The following is a 21,117-nucleotide window of genomic DNA, read 5'->3' as shown; positions in this document are numbered from 1 at the left end:
AGAAACCCTGCTTGTTTTCCACATTTATCCTCCTGGTTGTGTTTTTTTCCGCGGCTCCATCTGTTGCCCACCTCCCCTCAGAACGGACGGCACAGCTCGTGATGTCTCTATCGGCTCTCCTCCGTTTTTGCCTCTTCCTGTTTTGGAGCAGCTTTGCTGTAGTTGAGTCACGGAGACTCCGGTTCAGCGGTAGAACCGGCCCGCCGACGTTCCGGATTTGGAGGCTTAAACGAGCCTTTGATGGGGACTCCTGTGTGCCGTCGCAGGAAGAAAGCAGGAATGATCAAAGACCTTCTTTTTAAGTTGGATGTGGCTCCTGCTGTGAAAAATCATTCGTCTCCTCCCGTTAGGTGTTACGTAACATCGCCGTCAGACGGTTTATCCCAAACAGACGCCTAAAGTGGTAAAAATATTCCGTGGGAATCCAGGAGACGATTGTTGATAATCTGTGAATTTGCAATTTTCCATTAGGGCCATTTTGTTGCAAAGTGAAATTTAGTGACTTTCAGATTTTCTCGCAAAATTGCAAAATAAAACGTTTTTTCGAGCAATCTTTACGAAATTTCAGGTTGAGTTTACAGCCACAACCAGAGTTTCATTGACCTTTGACCTAGGAAAAAGGCCATCATCTTACATTTTCAAAAAGCTTCCACAAATTTAAACTCCCTGTGATTTCGATCCATTGCCTCCTAACTCCCCGAGCATCACTGGGGAGCTAGCTGGGAAAAAGTGTGTACATTTTAGCGTTTGTAGAATTTTAACGGCGTTAGCGTGGCGAGCTTTGCAAAAGTTACATTCATTCATTGCTCACATATTTTTTTACAGAAATATTGTGAAAGTATGTCTGTGTAAGTCGTTAAGCTGAACAAAATGGTGAGACATTTAATATGAACATATTAGAAATGTGGTAGAAATACTCCGTTGTTAGGGAAATCTAAAAATTTACTTTTTCAAATCCTCCTAAAAATTACACAGACCTGTGCACCACCCCCACGCGACCGAAAAATAAAATGGTTGCTATGGTGATACAATAACAGAAAAGCAGCCACTCAGCCAATGAGGGTGGGTAAAAGGGGGTGAGTAGGGCCTGCAGGCCAAATAACGCCGCTCGTGCCTTTCATTTTATTTTTAGCTTGAGGTTTGTGTCTGGATGTTTCCCATTAAAATGCAGCAGCTTTTATTAAGCAGTAATGTATTCAATATTATTTAGTTTAATAAACATAATAACAAACGGAAATTGTCAAAATAAGCGTTTTTGCTTTTGCTGTTCATTATGCCACAAACGGAACAAATTAAATCATTTCCACCTAAAAATTAAATATATTGACTTTAATTCATTTTTTTTCTTAGATTATTAGCAACATCTTTGATTTAATTTATTGTTTTTTTACAAATATTTCTATTTCCTAATCTGGCTTTGCTGCAAAACCAATAAACCGTCAGGCTGTTTATGATTGCACAACATAATCCAATTGCATGCAAAATAATTAGATTTATGCAAAATGGTCAGGCATGCCTTTGCTTTAATGGAAAAACCTCAGAGAACACGAACATTAAAAATATCCCTCCATGCTCCGAAGCGAAGATCTGCTCGTTGTTGTCGTTTTTTTCCGCCGTGAAATGCTGCAGCTTCAAACCAGCTGTTTTATTGCGGAGTTTTATGATCGCTGGCAGATGAGCTTTTATCGTGCCTGTATTAACTTTAGATTCACGAGGTTTTAGAGTGTCACAGAGCCTTTAATGGGTGTCACAGATACTTTTTAGGAAATGGGACTTCTTCATTTTTCTGGTGGAAGGTCAGATGAGAGGAGACAACGAGGCAAGATGGAATAACAAATACCCCATTTGCTAATTTAACATTATTTGAAACCCGTGTTGCTAAAGCAAAATGGCAAAACCTGCGGGTTGCTGAGCAGCAGAAACCCAGCGATCTGTTCACACCCGCGTCCGGCACCCCGGGCTCCTCACCGCCGTGCACCGCGGTCACCTGCGGTTTGATCAATGGATCGCCGTGGGAGCTTCCAGCATCCACGGATCAAGGCTGGCAGAAAGTCAGGCGCCTAAAGCTCGGCGGAGCGGCTTGTCAGGATCTGACTGCGCTGACTGTGAAGCCGTCAGCGGTTCCGATGTTTCTCTGATTCCGCCGCGAGAGCTTCTCATCTCTAAACTCCACTGGCTTGAAGGAAATTGTCAGACGGTTCATCATATTCCTGTCTGACAAAGCCATGCTTGTGTCACTGCAGCAAATCGGTGTGTTTGTAAAAACAAAACCCTAAAAAATAATCATTTACGAGAAATTCTATAACCTAGAATGCACAAACTGTATTAAGAAGTTTTTCTCTGAAATAAGATTCTGATAAACGTTAGAAAAGGAAGTTTTGAGGCAGAAAATCGAAAAAGTTCTTTATTTTAAATGTCTGACTTAATGGAAGCTCTGGTAGATCAGTTGAGGATGAGATGATGACCACACAGAAACCCATCGTACCCGTCTTACAGCCCAAACAACCACCTTCAGGACATTCTGTAAATGGCCGACTCACCGGGACTGAAGACACGCTGCTGTGATTTCCCATGATTCCTTTGTTTCATCTTGCAAGGATTTCGTCCAATGTGTCTTTTATATTTGATCTCTTTTTTTTTTCTCATGCTTTTATTTTGATTTATTTTGATTGAGAATTACTTCAAAATTTTGACTTTTTTTCTTATTTTAGTGCCAAGTCCACCAATGGGTTGATGCCCCTTCCGGGCAAATCGCTGACGTAGAGAAATGCTGCGTTTTCGTGTGGTGTTGGAAGGATCTGGACAAACCCAAATGCAGAGACAGGAGGGTTTATTTCTAGAAGGAAAGGCGCTGCCGAGCAGGAAAACTAAAAAACCAACATGTGGGGTAAACAGACAGACGGTATGGACCGACATCAGGGCAAGGCAGTGACAAGACATCTATACCCCCAGGACTGCAAACCATCAGGGGAGATTGGGACAAGGGAAGTCAAACTCGAACGTCACACCCAGCCCCCTCCCACGCGATGCCGGCCGACGCCCCCCCTTAGACCTGACCCCCCTCCCGGACGAGCCAGAAGCCATATACGCGATATCAAAGTTTTACGTCGGCGGGACATGCGTGAACAGTCGGTTAGACGTATGTGGGCACACGTGGAACAGTCGTGGAAGTGCGTAAGATTTACATAATACGTAAACATTTTGAACAGCTCAAAACCGTATTCAAGTAAAGACCCGTCGACCGAGACCGCCCCTAAAACTCCAGATCAGCTAAATGAAAGCCTAAAGCAAAGATAAAGACATTTGTGCTCATTGACGAATGACAAAACATGTATGAATTACGTATATTTCATACGTGGAAAATGGGCAACTGCACGTAACGGCAGTGTGACACGGCCTTTACTTTGTCCAGTTCTGAGTTCAGGTCCTTGTAAAACGATTGCATGGAGATGAAAGCAGATGGTGGCGGTGAAGCTCAGCCCTGACGGCGTCCTGAAGACGTGTCGCTTCTTTTTTACGTTCAGACGTTGGGTTAAATGACGGCACATGTGGAGCTTTCTAAAGGTTTGTCATTCAGCCTGGGAGACTTTCAAGAGATCAATTAAGAAGAAATTGACTGGGCGAATCAAGCCTTGGTTGGGGGGGGGGGGTCGTCTGAAGAAAGGTCAGCTCAGATCTGGACGGTACCCGCTGACTAAAGCCCATTGAGCTCCAGACATGACTAAAAGGACTTGAGTCTGCGTTAATGACCATCAGAAATGACCTTGCCTGCTTTGACAAATTGGCAAAGCAGGCAGGAAGCAACACAGCAGTGACTGAGTTCATGCTAACGGTTGGCACAACGAATCCACACGCTGTACACACACATTTACTTATTAGCTTTCTCTCACTGAGAATTAATTGGGTTTCTTCATGCCTAAAATTAATTCCATCTTTTATAATGTCCTACTTAAGAGCTGCGGTTGTTCAGGAGGTGGAGGTGCAGGCGTGACAGGTCTGTCCTCTCGTCTCCACCTCACAGGGAAAGGTGGATTTTGTGAATCACGTTTAGAGCTCAAATTCTGTCCCTTTGAGTCACGATTCATCGCACTCCTTCAGCTCTGGAGCTTTTATTTGACACTTTTTATAAAAAAAAACAAAAAACAGAGCACACTTGGATGCACAGACAGCTGTGTTTTAACGCTTTGCAGTTCCGTCTGATCCTCTGATTTTTCTTTTGTTTTAATATTTGTTCCACATTTCTTCACAGCTTTAAAACATATCTGCATTTTTTCAAGCATATAAAAAAGGTGAATCTAAAGCAAATGTTTCTGCTTTAATTGGTTTCTGCGTCATATTCATCCAGGCCTTGTTAGTGTGTTTCTGCAGCTCCATATATCCACAGACTGAGCACTCCATGTGTGACGAGTGGCCGGCACGCCTCTGCTGTGCCTCTATAATCTGTGAAGCTGGCGACATCAGCTGCAGGAGTGGCGTTTAAGGGCTGGGTATCGGCCACAGAGATCCACTCTGCCACCATTCTGCTTGTTTGTTTGTTTGTTTATTTATTTACTGCAAGGGCTTTTTAGAAATAAATAGGTCAGTTTAAAAGAGGGAATAATCCTCCGTTGTAAAAGGGAAGTACCTTCATATTAGTGCCTTTTGTTCCTGCCTGATGCCACATCGTCTGCTTTGCGGCTTTGCGATGCGATGCGTGACGATGTGACTAATAAATCCTTAAGGTTTGGGTCTTTCTTCTTCCTTCTTCTGTATTTATGTAGCCCAATATTACAACAGTAGTCAGTTCAATGGGCTTCATACCAGTAAAAGTATAACAACATGAAATCAGTCATAAGTTACAATAGCCTATTGCTAAACTAAACTAAACTAAACAGGCCAAGCTAAACGGGGGATCCCTGCTCTTAGACCCTCCTTTTCTGTATGGAAAACCCCCTAAAAAAATGGATTCCAGGAAAAAAAGAAGAAGAAACCTCAGGGATGTCCACATAAAGGAGATACTTGGACAGAGACACATTCTTTCTAATTTAGTTTCTGTACATTACCACAGTGGATTTTAAATAAAACAACTCAGATGCCATTGAAGTGCAGACTTTCAGCTTTTATTCCGTAGGTTGTGAAAAACTAAAGCATTTTTTAAGCACAATCCCTTCAATGCTGGACATTCCTAACATGTTACTAAGCCTTTATAGGACATTTATAAGACATTTATTAACGTTGGTAGCTGTCTTATTAATGCCTTACAAGTGTTAACATGCCTAGCCTTCGTGAAGACTATAAGACATTTATAGAACCTTCATAACTAGATTATTAAGGAATTTTATGATAAAGCATTACCCAGAAGGCTAATGAAATGTGACTTTTTAACTTTGTTAATTTGCGGATGACAGAAAAGCAAATCTGTTGATCTTCTTTGGACATCGTGTTGTTCTGGGATAAGGTTTTCTTGACGAGAACAATTTGTGATCAACGGCAGAACTAATCTACTGTCCAGCATCCCTCCTTTTTGTATTTTGTGGTGCAGTTACCATGGTAACAACTGCATTCCTATAAAGCCGTATTCCTAGCAAGACTTATTTAATACATGTGTTTTTTTAAGAAGACCCATTTTTGAGTTTCTGTTGAACATTTTGGCTGGAGCTCAGCAGCTCGGCCGTTTGATCCTGAGTGACGCTCGTGCCGAGTCCCCAGACGATCCCGTCTCCAGAACTCCAGACAGGTTCTGGTTGCTCTCATATCATACATCTGTAAAAAGAGGTGCAGAATGCATGATAAAAAAAAAAAAAAAGTATGACTTGTTTGAGCATCTGTGCATGCAAGGAGAGCACATGCATGCAGATGGGTTTTATTTTGAAAATAAAAGTGTTTTTTTTGGGGGGGGGGATTAATGCACAGCGTGGGACTGTGTCACGCCTGGCAGCATTTACTCTGCGTCTCGTCTGCACCACCAGGTTGCCAGGCAATCAGCTGGGAGGAAACGCTTCCCATCCAAGAAATGTCAGGGAAATATTGGCATGAAATAAATTCCCAACCTGCCCTTTCGTGTAAATAAACTGCTGGAAAGAAAGGCATTTTCCCGCTCAGGAGGGATGCACCTGACCTCAGCTGACCCCATCAAGAGGAGGAAAGATGAGGGAAACAGAGGGAAGTTACCCGCCACCGATATTAACAAGCGTCCTGGCTTTTCCTGGCTTTTAGGGGGCGACTGGTTTGACTACAGGGATGTTGCTGCAGCAGCTGAATGACTTTTTTCTGTGTTTTATTTTGGCGGAGGCTGGGTTGGGGGCTGAGCCGGTGTGTAGAAGAGCATGACGGCCGGTCCTCCCGGCTCACCTGTCAGTCGGCGCCGTGCAGAAGTGGCTGTGACAGCAGGTGTTCTCCATACAGCACAGAGTGTCACAGCTGTCAGCCTGCAGACAGAGACCTGTCCAGCCTGGTTAGGAGGACAGGCGGGGGGACGGCGCGACACCCACACTCATTTGCATGAACACGCAGACGTGAGCAACGGCGCGTCACGGTCAGTCAGCGCTGATGGCATCTGAATCGCCGGCTGAAAACATTCAGGCTCGTCTCTGCTGCAGCAGTGTACCTACGGCTGTCGGCGTCCGTGACTCTTCACCTGGAGTTTTACTTCTGGGGGGGTCATGCTTTTTATTTTGCAATTTTATTCCCTCATTGTAGCCACGCCCATTTTCCATGTTATATAGAAACAATCTAATGAAAAAGGTGTTTTTAACATGTTGTTGTGGCAATTTTCTTACAGTTGAGGACAAATATATCAAGAAAATTTTGCCTAAAAACCGCATTTGAGTATTTCTTTGCTCTAAATCATTGTGGGGCCAAGAGCAGAAAATACCCTGGGTGGGGCCACAAGCTCCCAGCTCCACTCCATTCCGATGCATCCAGCTGCAGACAAACAGATTCACGGACGGCTTTGTTTTCCACATCTGAGCTGGAATCTGGATCAAACCTCTGTGACAGTTTTGCAATGTTAGGCTGGGGGTGTGATGGGCTGTAAGCCAGTGGGAGAGCAATGTGTTTGTTTTTTTAATTCTGGCTAATCATAATTAAAAACACCCTCTGGGAAGGCTTTAAAAATGATTCAAAAGATGATGGGAGTGGGACGAACAGGTTTGTGTCGCTGACTCCTGTCCTGCAGAGCGTTAGTGAGACTGAACCCTCGCTATAATTCATATTAAACAGAAGGTTTTTGTTTTATTTAACGGGGAACTGATGGATTCAGAGCTCAGATTCACAGTAAACATTTGTTTTATTTCGACATTTTTATTTTTTAAAAATAGTTACAACTGTTATATGAAAGCATTTTTGACCAGTTTGTTTGTTGGTTTTATAATAAAATTCAGGTGTACACACTTTTTTTATTCATTATCTTTATTTTGAGAGTTCTGTTATTTTCAAAATAAAAGAACCTGCATAGCTGATCAAATGAATGAATTTGGTCATTACTTTTTCAGCTTTTGTTTGTCCTTCATCGGTTTGTGAAGACGTCGTGCAGCTCGTATGCATCCGGATCCACAGTTGCTCTGAATTTTCTGTCAAACACAGAAAAAGCTCTGCTCGTTTTGTCAAATCCTTCCTGGATTTTTCCTGTCACGGATCGAAAATCAATGCTTTTGATTGACCGATAAAAGATTGAAGGTTTTTTGTCTAAAGCTGACCTGCTGAACTTTGCTAAAAGTCCAAACAAACAGAAGGTTTTTGTTTTATTTAACAAAGAATTGATGGATTTAGAGCTCAGACTGACAATAAATATAGCTATATTTTTTAAACTTTGTATTAACATTTTTTTAAATCATTTTTTAAAATGCATATTTTGTCTTTAGGTTATATGAAGTATAAAGCCTCCTTTTTTTTAACTCATCGCCTTTATTTTGAAAATCCTGTTCACTTAAAAATACTAGAACTAGCTTAGCTGATCAAAGTCATGAAGTTTAGTTACTACTTTTATATTTTTTTTTTGTTACAAACTTTGGAGAGAAGCCTCCAAAGAAGGCCTCAGAAGAGCCAGCATCTGGCTTCCAGCTGGTTTGGGTCCTGCAGCTTCTGATACGTCAAGAAAGTTGTTACAAAGTTTTTGGTCCTTCGTCAGTTTGAGGAGACGTTGTGCAGCAGCTGGTATTGATCCTCTGCTGCCCTAAAGTTTTTATTCCTCGTTTCTTCCAATCATTTCTGAAATGAAGATCAACGCTTTGATTGAACTTTAAAAGTGTGCAGTTTTTGTTTTTAGTCCACAGCGGGGGTCAGGAGGGAGTCCACATCTTTAATAATGTGCTTCCCGTTCTTGCAGGTGGCGGAGATGCACGGCGAGCTGATCGAGTTTAACGAGCGCCTGTACCGCTCCCTCATGGCCAAAGACCACCTCATCGTCCAGATGCGACAGGAGCTCATCGACCTCAGAGGACCGGTGAGCTGCCGGCGCTCAGCGGCGCCCCCTTCTCCCTCCTCTCAGCTGCCAGTTGTTCTGGTTTTAATCTCCTCTTACACTTGTTTGTTTTTGTGCTGCATGTAAGTCTGTTTCTTTTTCTCTGTGGGGTTTTTTCAGTACCGCTTAGCCAGGGGTGTGTTGTTCCATTTTTGGAGATAAAGGCTGTTAATGCCGCAAAGCTGCACGGCGGGAGCAGAAATATTGTTTTATTTGTTTTTTCCTGTTCATCGGGTTGCACTTTTTCAGATTAACATGTTACCTTTCTGACTGCTGGGGGAAGAAAATCCCTGAATTCATTTAGGTGTTTATTTTTTTTGTCGTGTTATCGTTCCATTCTGTCTTAATTAGAAAGAAACTGGAGCGCTTCGACTTTTTTCTCCCTTTAAAACAACATTAATAGAAAACAACAAGAGAGAAAGAGCCTATTTTGAAGTTAAACTTATTTTAAAGGCACAAAAGCTTTCAAACATTTTTTAAGACATTATCTCTTTTTTTTATATTTTGCAAGATAAAAGCAGATAATCTGAAACATTTCTGAAACATGGTCACATCAGTGCAGCGTGGTCCATATTAGCTGCATCATAAATAGAGTCCACTGGTTATTAAAGTGCAGGTTTTTGTAACTGTACAACTTTTTAAATGTTTGTTAGCAACAAAAAATCATTCTCTGAGCTAAAAAAAAAAGAATTGTGATGAAAGTCAGGCTTTTAGCTTTAAAAGTAACAAAACAGAACTACATACATTTAACTTTTATTCTTTTTCTTTGTTTTTATATTCTATTATTGTAATTCGTTTATTAATTGTGAGCTAGAGTTAAAATGCAAACCAAAAAAAATCTTTTGTAGATTTTTTCCCACTTTTAATTTGGCTTTGCTAACTATATTTTAAGGTATATATATATATTTTTTATGTGAAGCACTTTTCTCTATGCTGAAGGTTACTGTGCAACAATAAATCACTAAAAGCAAATATATACACATCAAAGTTATTATAATATAATAAGGTAGTAAAATGGTAAAGACAAAATTAAATTGATTGACAGATACATCATGGTGCTTTTTTAAATAATGAAATCTTTTGCTGATACAGGACTTTTCGCCCTTAATGTCTTGTAAATAATCGTAAAACGTCTCCATGTTCTGGTCTACTTCTGTCTGGACTAAGCCTCCCTCGCTGAGACAAACCCACTTTGGCACTCAAACGCACACAGCCGTCCTCTCCGATTCTTTGAAAGTTACTTCAAATAAGCCCCTTCTTCCCAGATTCCCCTAAAGTTTTTCTGTTCAGTAGCAAAGCGGCGCCGGGTTGCAGCATCTGGTCACGCTCAGGAGAGCTTGAGGCCGTCTGGACATCAGCACAGACGCACGCGGCGCCCACGGCGAGTGGAGGCCGCCTCCGGCTGCAGATAGGACCCCTTATCCTTCAGCTTCAGCCGCGTTCTGCTGGAGCGCTCTGCGTCCTGCTCGTGTGTTTGCTGGCTTCCAACTGCTTTGAGCTGCTGTGCATGAGCGGGCCGGACTCAAACCCCCCGTGGCTCCGTTTGTGTGCGAGATCCTAAAGCTTTGACCCGGCCTGAAGGCTGGAGGACAGACTGGGGCTGCAGAGATGGGTTTGGTGGGTGGGGGTGTTAACCCTCCTTGTATCCTTGGGGTCAATTTGACCCCATTCAATGTTTATCATTCAAAAAAACTAATAATTTTGCTTCAAATTTCATGACTTTTCCTAATTTGATGGGGACAACTGATGAAGCCTAAAATGATCACGATGATATTTTTTTTCAATGTTTTAAACACAAGTTGTAGAGATTGGCGTTCCTCTGGGGTCAATCTGACCCCAGGCTGTTTTAGCTATGTAAAACTTGCCTGTCTGTGTGTGACCCAACATCCCCACACCTTCAGGTGCAGAGTTGATACTTTGGAGTTGGTACATAACAGGGGGGTTGGGGAAAACTACTATTCCCACGAGAACGTTGATACTTCTCGTGGTCTGGGCATGTGGGAAACAACGTGACTTTAGAACTCCCGCCAAAATGAGGAAGCCAATGTTGGCTTGTGAGTTGATCTCATCCAAGTCTTTCCAACTAAATATGCCTTCCCTCTAAAACTATCATCTCAAGTGCAGTATTTTCATTTGACGGCTATACAAAGAGCTGGAATAATGACTTTGTCTTCAACATGGCTGACTGTGCATCTGGGGGGACACAGCCAGTATGCTTCATTCGGTGGGAGTCATGAATGTGCACCCCCAATTAGAAAAGATTTGGATGAAAGATTTTCAAGAGACACAAACTCTAAAACTAGAACTTTGACCTGATGCAAAGGTCATATCATCACCAAAACCAATAGGGTTCAAACTCTTGTGGTCATTAATGTTGTATGAAAACTTTTCAAGATACATAATCTCTAATTTAATCGTTTGGCCTGATGGTGGCGCTAGAGAACAGGTCTACCCACTGATCTGTTTCATTATCAAGGGGTTATTTATGCATTCAACAAATAAACAATGTGCCTGACACAAAGACCTGGTTAACAATTATATGTAAATCATTTTCCGGAGGCAAATGTCCCTGGGGTCACATTGACCCCAAGGGTAAAAATTGTTAGTAATACATAAATTACACTATATATAGTATAATTTATTTTACACATAATCTAAAGATCTGATGTAGATTCTTTTAAGCAAAGGTCAGCTCAGATATGAAATATTTGTATTTTTGTTGCAATTCAAGATGCTGTGATCTAAAAGTTTTTAAATTCTGCATTAAATGCTTTTTTCCCCCCCAAACTGTTATCTGCATTAACTATAACCGTACACCCCGGGTTTCCAGCACGACACCCCTTTGTTAGATTTTTCTTTTTTCCTTTTTAAAAACCATTTCCACTGTTTCGTGTTCTTGGTTTTAAATTTAAATTGTTTTACAAAAGGGGCGGAGTCAGTGGACGGAGGTGTGATGCTGCAGTTATTCTGCAGGTCTGCACATTTTTTAGAAAAATGTGAATTTGATGACAAACTAACCTTGATGTCAACTTCAGAGATAAAGAAATGACTTCAAACGGGTCCAAAACAAAACAATAAGCCTTATGACCCAAAGGTCCAACTGTCTCCTACATCCAATTCTGTAGCAGTAAATACCTTCACAACTTTATATCAGCTTATACACCATTTAAATATCTCTTTGGTAAGAACCAGGGATGTCTTGATCTGCCTTTTTGCTTCAACAATCAAGCAAAAAGTAGTTCTACTATTAACTAGAGTACAGTAATGATACTAGTTACCCATTAACTAGTACAAATAGGTGATAATCAGTCATGTGAGAAGGTTTGGTGACTGTAGCTTCAGGATCTTTAGAACTGTTAAACATTTTTGATCAGATGTGATCCATAGAAAAAAACTTCCAAAATCGTTTTTTTAGCGTAAATATGATGTTAAGTATCCATGACTAGCTCATAATAAAACTTGTAGTAGTTTTTTTTGAGACATTGTGGATTTTTTAGCACTTTTTTCCACTTTGTAGACTGTCCCTTTGGTAGCAGACTTACTCCATCCCTATGTTTAATTCTCATTAAAACTAAAGAAATATTGTTTCTTCTTATGAAATGTCTGCGTTTGTCGTGATCCATTCATGATCTGTGAACATCTAGTGGAATAAAAAGCTTGAAATATAGCACTGAATAGAATAATGAGAAGAAAATATAGATCGGATGCGACATTTGATTCCTATTGAGGCAGAAACAACGCAATCACTGTTAATGACCCTAAAGAACAGCATGATTTTTGTATGTTTACAGGAAGGGGATGACTTTTTTTGTTATTTCTTTCTAACAATTTCCACTTTTTCTCTTTTTCAGCTTCCAGGGGATTTAAGCCAGACGTCAGATGACCCGAGTCTGTCAGACTTTGAGACGTAAGGATGTTCTCCTCTTAATGTATCTGCTGTTGCATCTCTCTTCGCATCATGTTTTCGGTCTTTTTTCATCCAACTACTTCTCAGTTTTACCTGTGAGCGAAGCTGCTGTATGTTTGTGATCTGCTGCGTGCTGGCGTCCATAATGACGGCGGTTTGTTGGTGTCACTCAGGGCTCATCGCGCTCTCATCAACGTGTGGATCCCCTCTGTGTTCCTGCAGGGCCGAGCCGCCAACGCCTACCACGTCTACCAGGTACGCTCGCCGTCGGGACGTCAGCGTCCGTCTCCTCACGATTGGAGGAGAATCCTGACAACAAAACAGTCTCAGGCGTTTGATGTTCTCCAGAAAATAGAAACCATAAAAACCAGCAGTAATGTTCATTAAGGCCGTGTCACACCGCCACTACGTACATACTGTACGTACATACTGTACGGACTGGCGTATGAAACTTCAGTCTTTGGTGTTACCTGTGTGATCTACGTTATTCACAAGTGTTTTCCTTTCTTTTCAATTCAGTTTTAAGATGGTCAAACCTTTAGTCGGTTGAGAATTATGCAGTTTACGTATATTTTACGTAGTTTATACATAAATCTTGTGCAATTGTGCATGATTTCTGCAAGATGCACACACAAAGTACAGTACATTTGGATGAGAAGGTGTGTCCAAACATTTGGTCTGTACTGTATGTCTAATGGACTTTTTACGCAAGTACCACCGAAGTATGACTATTAAATCGTGTCCACGGTGCACATTTCCTGTTAAAAGAACGTAATTGACGCACATATCACTAATAATTTGCATATACGCAGCACAATAAACCTGCATAATTCATATTTAACGCTGATTTACGTGTTCTTTGCGGTGTTTATTCGTACTTCTGTGGTTTTAATGTGATACATCTGTGAAATGATCATATAATGACAACAATTTTTCTCACTTTTTCCACATATGTTCACGTATGACCTGTTTTCATCTGTGTAACGTGCAAATCGAACGTGGATGCTGTGTGACACGGCCTTAAGGCAAAGAGTGAAGGAGGAAATGAGGGCGACATTTGCACACAACGCTCATCATCCGTAATCATTTGTTTTCTTATTCAGACCTTTTTATTGCAGTAAGTGGTCAATCAAAACATTTCCCTCTAGTGCTGATTGAACGTGTGGTTTTCCTAATTTTTTCATGATCTTCTCGCTTTGCTTTGGACTTTTTTTGGCGTCTTTGTGAGGAATCAGGAATCAGCTTCAAAATGTTCCTTCAAAAAAAAGAACACGAGTTGACGGAGGTTCATCCTTTTAACGCAACAAGTTTCCCACAAAACAAAGCAAACAGACAAATATTCAATTTCTCCTCAGAGATTAAAAAATTAGTCTTTAAAATGTAAGGTCTGTGTTTTTCTAAGTATCTGCTGTAGTGTTAAGGATTACAGTTGACCTGATCACATATTGAGAGTTGAAACTCATCCTGTTGAGATTTTCTTTTACATTTCTTTTTAACCAGTTTTGTGTTCATTGTGAAAACCTTTTATCTGGTTCAACTTCTCATTATCTTGTTAAAATAGTTTTTTTTGGTTTGTTTCTAGTTTATCTTCCCTTTTAGTGCCCAGTTAACTTTGATTCGTCCAGAATCATTTGGTGGTTTTATAGCCTCCAATCCAGCAGCCCAAAGGGACACAAATCTTTGACCAGACTTTAACCAAAGAACTCCATGTTGGAAGACCTCTGAACTCCAAACTGGACTCACTATCAGTTCCTGTTTAAAAAGCAAAACAAAAAAAAAATTCTGTTTCTTTATTTTGCTACAATCGCTTCATCTTTTTAGTCTCTGACTGGGTCTTTCTTTCACGCACCGTGGGCTCGGATACGGATCCCACCTCCGTTTGGTCAGATGCCTAATTAGGGCTTTTTTTGTTTTATCACTAGTTGTTATTTAACCGTAACTGAACCTTTTCAGATCCTAAAACTGTCCCCACCTTCACCATCCTTTTGATGAAGGCTCTCATCAGACCCAGGACCGGAAAAAGTGGCTCCTGAGTTCTTTGCTAAGTACTTCATCAGAAGGAAAATGTGCTGCGAAATGGACCCCAGGGAAACTAAACATACCAAACTGCAGCTTTGCCTTTGCTCCGTTATGTTAGGGTCCACAACAGCGGCTTATTTTTTTACACCGTCTGTCACATTGACAAGGCGTTACGCCTCAGACTGTGGGTACAGCCGTCCCTCGGCAGGACCGAAGCTCTCAGACATGAGATGCAGGATCCACATACATGTGCACATGCATGTGCGTGAACAGAAACACAGTTGTTCGATGTTCAGAAATCACCATCAGACCAGCTGTAATGCAGAAAATACATCAACATATACCTCAGAGCCTAAAGAATCTTCCTGTGTGGACACATCACAGAGATATCGACCTTATGTTTACTGTTAAACGACTCCCCCTGATGAAACTTGTGTTTTTAAACACGTTCTTGTGATATTTTGCTGATAATAGAGGACATGTGTAAGAAAATTATGCTCAAAGTTGCATTTCGGTGTATTTCTTTATTCAAATCACTGTGAATCAGGAGCAGATGAAAAAATACTTTAAAAAAAGTTCTATTAGTGATTAAAAAAAACAAACAACAACCTTTAAGCTCTCAGCCACGGGGAGAGGAAAGGGGGTGGGGCTGATCCTTAGCAACAGTCCGCCCACAACTCAAATTTGTAATGAACACCTGCCGTTCTACAGAAACTATGTTCTAGAAAACGGCGTAATCATAACCACAAGGAATGATTTGAAAAGAGATCAAAAGGTGATCGGAGTGGGACTTTAAATATTTATTCTCATCTATTACTTTATATAACACACCTATACATAAAGAAAACTTCACTGTTCCCAAATCACATCAAACATTTTTACCGTTATTTATTTATTTCTCCAATCTGTTCTCTTCTTTTCTCACGACTAAAGTTTCATTTTCATATTGTTTCGGGGCTTAATGTTCGGTGAAAGTTGGAAAGCACACAACGCCCTGAGGGTTTCCTGTAATCGGCGTCCACCTGCGGTTGGGATTTACGCTTTGTCTCCAGCATCAAAGATGAACATCTTCCATGTGTTGTGCTGCTGTGGCCTGCTTTCTGCCTCTCAGTAATGGTCTCTGAGAGACCGCCGTCCAGCCCTGGAGCTGGAATAAAGCGCGGCCCATCTGGTGGATTGGATGCCTTCTTTCCCAGACCTATATCGGTCTAATGGCTCCCTGCGGAGGCAGCTTTGTTCTCAGACAGGCTAATGGATGGCCGGGGTTGCTGGAGTCGCTGTCGCTAAGGTGAGCTTGTTGTGGTGATTGAACACTGAGCCGACTTTCTTAAAGACGTGGGGGTGTTTTGATGAGAGGCCAGGGGTCTCTTTAAATGCCCCCTGGAGAACCCTGCCGCATGTGCCCCCACAGTTCATCCACTGAAGCTGCAGAGGGGTCTGCGGGGCTTTGAGAGGCCGTGGGATTTCAGAAGCAACAGGCTAAGTTAGGCAACGGCGACCTCGTGTTTCAGAAGTGCTAACAAGGCTGCAGCAAACCCCAGAGGAGGAAAGGCTGACCTCACCACCCGTTCCTAAACGCCTGTTCTTCTCTCCTCTTTTCTCCCTCGAAGCATTCGTTTATTTCTGCTGATTGTTGTTCGTCCGGTCGTGCGACTAAGCTTTCACACTTCTTTCTGATCTTCCTTTTGTTCCAAACTTCCATCCAAAGGATGATAGAAGACACAGATGGATTTGCTCTATTACAGGACGGGTGGTGCATTTGGCTCTTCAGTCCTCCATCTCCTTCATTTTCTAAATCTCAGCAATCTTTCAACCCAATGTAGACCACCCTCTCATACCCACTCAACCGCCAATGAGAGACCGGAGAGGCACTTGATCCAAGCTTCATCTTTAAACTACAAAACACAAAAATCAAACCAAGCTGGAAAAAAAACTGTCAAAAGAAATTTTTTATCATTAAAGCAGGACTTATCAAAACTATTTTCAGTATGTTAAGTCTCATGAAACTGATCACAACCCTGTGTGATAATTCTGTTTTAATAAAACAACACGCAATTTTATTGATAAGATTCAGTCAGAAATTAATTTCTCTGATGACCAAAAGGCCGTGTCACGCAGCCACTATGTACATTTTGTGCATATTGCACAGACGAAAATGGGACATACGTGACTATACGTGGAAGAAGTGAGAAAAGTTGTGGTATTTGCGTGAAACCCCTTGACGGACATCTGTGCACATAAACGTTTGACCAACCAAAGAAACACTTGAATTACGTATATCACGTCTGTATCGAAGAGGATTGAAATTTCATACGTGGAAAATGTGCAAAATGTAAGTAGTGGCTGTGTGACATGGCCTTACAGTCTCTTCAAGGTTTTCTTAATCAGTCCCGCTGTTTGGGCCTTCATTCAAAGAACACTTTGAAGAGTCCTCCTTTCAAGAGCTTAGGACTCTCATACAGACTCTTTGTGGCCTATACTGTGGTTTACTGAGCCTTTACAGTCACTGTTTGGCATCACGCAGAGTTGAGTTGTCAGGACTCGGTGCGTCTAATTTCTCTGAACCAACTCAAACTGCCTCACCGCCAAATCCGGACTTATTATGTTGTAAGCATCAACCTGAGCAGCATGACGCTGGGGAGCACAAGTTCTTGTTTTCCCCTCGGCGCTGTTTTTCATCACTGAAAAATGTGTCAGGAATGATAGCAGGTATCTGTTTACTCTCTGCTGCTCTTCGTTGGGAACTCTACAGATTTTAAATGATGGGAATCAACAGAAGGAGTTCTGTAACCAATAAGAAAATAGCAATTCATGCTAACAACACTGAACCAAATCCTAATAAATGATACCCTTATTCATATTAGAATTATAAAATTAATTTAGCTTGATTATGCAGCTGATTTAGTATTTTGCATACCTGTTGTATCAGAAGTTTTGATCTATCATTAACTGAAGCACAGAGTGTCATTATGAAACAGCTTAATTATGCTCATTTATAGGATCTTATTTCACAAAGAAATCACAAAAAAACTGTGACCAAACAGGTCCAATCCTTTCCAGTTCAGCCGAGTTTAGTTCAGTCATAAGATGAACTGATGGAACGACACGCCTGCATCTCCCCCAAGTTCCACTTACCTACCCTTCTGTTTTGTCTTCCCTGCGATCTCTGGGGCGCAGCAAAAAAATGTGCATGAACATTTTCTATCTTCAGGTTCACTAAGCCGTCTACCACCATGAGATTTCGTACAGGGCACTTGCGTTACCTGTACAGGTTTGCCTATTTTTCAGCAGCAGTCGGCCCGTATCCACCCGTAAGGGGCTGTTGTGACTAAGGCTTTAAGTCTGAATCCAGTCCAAGGCTATGTCCGAATTCCTACCCTACTTACTACATAGTGCACTATATGGAGCATTGGCCATTTTGTTGTGCTGACCTAATATACAGTTCCCAAATCGAGTGCCCTAGAAATTTCTCAGAAGTCTGTATGAAACACCAGTGTGCATCGATGCTCACTAGATAGGCAAAATAGACCACAATGCATTGCGTTTGAACAGTTTTTGCGAATTCTTTTTATTTTAAATGTAACTTTTTAAATAAGCTATCAACATTTTCATCTTCAGAACTCAGTGGATTAATAAAGGGTCATTCAGAAAACGCTCATATCACTTAGATTTTCACTTCATGAAATCGATGACACCATTTAAAAAAATAATTAGTGAGCATGCTGTCCAGGGCACAAGATAGTCTTATAGTCTATATAGTTTTTTAGAATTTAGGGATTAGTATGGGAACTCAGACACAGCCCAAGTCTCCATCTTAAAATCATTTTAAAGAGGTTCTGACTAGACTGAACCGTTTGTTCCCCTTTCGGGGTCACAGGACTGCCTGAGCCAGTTGTGGGCGAAGACTGGGGACATCCTGGACAGGTCACCTGTCTGTCACAGGGCCACAATCACTCACCCATGCACACTCGCATTCACACCTGTGGACAGTTTAGAGGAACCAATAACAGAGGGAGGAGTCCCCGGAGAAAACCCACGGATGCGCGGGGAGAACATGCAAACTTCACACAGAAAGGTGTCCTGCAGAGACGGGGAGGATGGAGGCTCTAACAGGAGTGGAATAAACCAATTGAAGTTAGTTTATTTGAGCAGGAATACTTGAATCAACAAATAAACACACATTTACAAATGTTGCAAAGACACATGCATGGTGACTTAAGAAAAAAGATGCCCAGAACTGGAATAAATCTGTCTTCATTCGATCAAGTCAGACAGGAAAGTGATGTTCCTCAGAGATTCATTTCTCTCAAATTGAACCTTGTTCTGCATTTAAAACACACAAACTCCAAAATATACAAACTTTTATGTAATTTAGATAACAATATTGCCCTTCCAACAAAAAAATGGGATGCAGATTTGAGCATCAGCACAGATGAAAGCTTCTGGTCAGAACTTTGTCTAAACACCTTTAAACTGACAAAAAGTCCAAATCTGCAGCTAATCCATCTCAAAACTCTTCACAGAATTTACTACACTGGACAGAGGATGTTCAAGATGGGTCTCAGTAACTCAGACATTTGCGAGCACTGTGATAATAATCTACCCGACAGCTACATGCACGCACTGTGGTTCTGCACTCCTGTCCAGGCTCTCTGGCAGCAGGTATGTGCCGATTTATCAGTCTGGCTTAAGGTTTCAATCACTGCCTCACCGTCACTTTGTGTGCTTGGTGACATGAGTGCCATCGATATAGAAGAAGGATTAGCATCTATCATTTTCATAACTCTTTGTATTGCCAAAAAAACTATTTTAATAAATTGGAAAAACAAGAAAAATATAAACATAAGTCAACACAGAAATCTGCTGTTTGATCATATCAGCTTGGAAAATATGTCAGCCCAAAGCTCAAGTAACTTTGAAAGAATTCAGTCTCTCTGGTCTCCTGTGGTTGACTCCATGACTTAGGGGGTGGGGGGCTTGGTCGTCGCTGCTCCTTGCCCTTCTGCCGTGGTTTGGGGTGGGGGTCGGGGCTTCCGGTGCCTGGCGGGGGCGGTGGGGGGCTCCGTTGGTCGGGGGTCGGGTCCGGTGCCTGGGTGGGGCGGGCTGGGGCGCTGCGTGGTCCTCTGGGCTTGGGTGTGGGGGTGCGTGGTGGGGGGGTGGGGTGGTGGTCTGGCTTGGCTTGGGGGGGTGGTCCCTTTGCCTGTGCTGGGGGGGGTTGGCGGGGGGCCCTGCTCGGGTGGGGGGGGCCCAGCGGCGCCGGATGGGCTGCCCATCTGCACCTGGGGCTGGGATCGGCCCTTCCCTGGCTCTGGGACGGGACGGGACCGCCCTCTCGGGGCCCCCGGTCGCTCTGGGTGTCACCCGCTTCGGCTGCGGGGTCTGGGGTGGGGTGGGGTGGGGGGCTTGTCGGCCCTGTCCTGTGGGGGGGGCGTTCTGGGGGGGAGGGGGGGCCCATTATTAGTACGGGTCGGGGGGGCTAGCGGGTCGGGGTCTCCGCTGAGGCAATCAGTGGTTGCCTCGGCCGGTTGGCCTCCTCGGTCCCGTCGAGGCCTGACCAGAGCTCTTCTAGGGCCGGCGTCTGGGGGTGGGGGCCTGGGCTTGCTCCGGGGGGGGGCGACGCTTTCTGGCTCCTCTCTCTCTGTGTGGGGTGGGTGGTGCCGGGCCTGGGGTGTCGGCGCCTCCGGGGGTGGGCCCCTGGGCTGGGTGGCCCTGGCCCCTTTGCTGGGGGTGGGCTGGGGGACGGCTGTTTGACCACCGGGGGACAGTCTACCAGCTGTCCCCAACTTACCCCCTTCCTTATATAACCTCATATTAGGGTGAGGGGGTGGGGGGTCTAGCCTGCGATACGCCTTGGGGGGGGGCTACTTGGGAGTGGCCCCCCTCCTATGGTTGCCGTATGGAGTGGGCCCCCCCTCTTTCGGTTTTATTTGCACCTTAGACATGTAGGGTCCTTGGTAGGGGGGGTGCTTGGACATCCTTACAGGTCCACCTGAAGCTCCCCAAGGAGGAGGTGCAGAAGATCTCCTTCCACAGGGTTCACCGCCTCGGAGGAAGAAGGTCCGACCACCAGCGCCCGCGTCCTATTGTGGCTAAATTCGAACATTTCAAACAGAAGGAGTTGGTGAAGGGCCGCGGACGGGAACTGAGAGGCACGCATTACAGCGTGAATGACCAGTTCCCGGCAGAAATCCTCCGTAGAAGGAAGATCCTGTTCCCGCTGAGGAGGAAGCATCTTGCTGCTGGTTCGAGAGCGATTGTGGCCGTTGACAAACTGTACGTGGACGGACGGCTGTTCCGGGACCCGGAGATCACCCCCTGGCTGTGCTGAAGGCTTTCAGATCCGCGCTGAGAACATCTGCGCTGCACAGAAGAAACCCGCTAAACTTACTTCAATGAATGGAAAACCGGATCATCAATAATCCACACCTCGATCGCAGGAAAACAGTCTTTTTTTTTTTCTTCGTCACTTCAGTCCCACTGATGTTTCTATTGTTGTTTTGTTGTTGTTTTCGTTTTCCCTTCTATCTCTTTTTTTCTTTCCTTTACTCTCCCCCCCCCTCTCCCCCCTCATTATATGTAAATCACCTGGAAGCAACTCATCCTCGGTAAGTATTTATTTATGCACGGAACGGGCGCGCGCACACACAAGCGCACACAGGGGCGTGCACATGCGATCCCGCACACACACGCTGACATACTGCAATCACCTCACACAGGCTCTCATAGGACGCACGCGACACGCAGCTCACAT

General features: G+C 43.2%; 1 protein-coding gene across 2 annotated transcripts in view; it reads left to right on the top strand.

Moving 5' to 3' along the window:
* Positions 1 to 21,117, top strand: part of snx29 (sorting nexin 29) — a 154,263-nt gene that overhangs the window by 80,441 nt on the left and 52,705 nt on the right. For both annotated transcript variants that reach the window (XM_023949208.2, XM_078937480.1), the window contains exons 16-18: positions 8,306 to 8,422; positions 12,292 to 12,347; positions 12,521 to 12,602. In XM_023949208.2, coding sequence (XP_023804976.1) covers positions 8,306 to 8,422; positions 12,292 to 12,347; positions 12,521 to 12,602 — 255 coding nt within the window. The remainder of the gene's footprint in view (positions 1 to 8,305; positions 8,423 to 12,291; positions 12,348 to 12,520; positions 12,603 to 21,117) is intronic.

This window comes from Oryzias latipes, chromosome 19, assembly GCF_053564925.1.
Source record: "Oryzias latipes strain Hd-rR chromosome 19, Olatipes_Hd-rR_3.1".
In the NCBI taxonomy this organism is placed as follows: Eukaryota; Metazoa; Chordata; class Actinopteri; order Beloniformes; family Adrianichthyidae; genus Oryzias; species Oryzias latipes.
The sequence above is the reverse complement of the archived record's forward strand: the minus strand, read 5'-3'. Positions and strand labels throughout refer to the sequence as shown.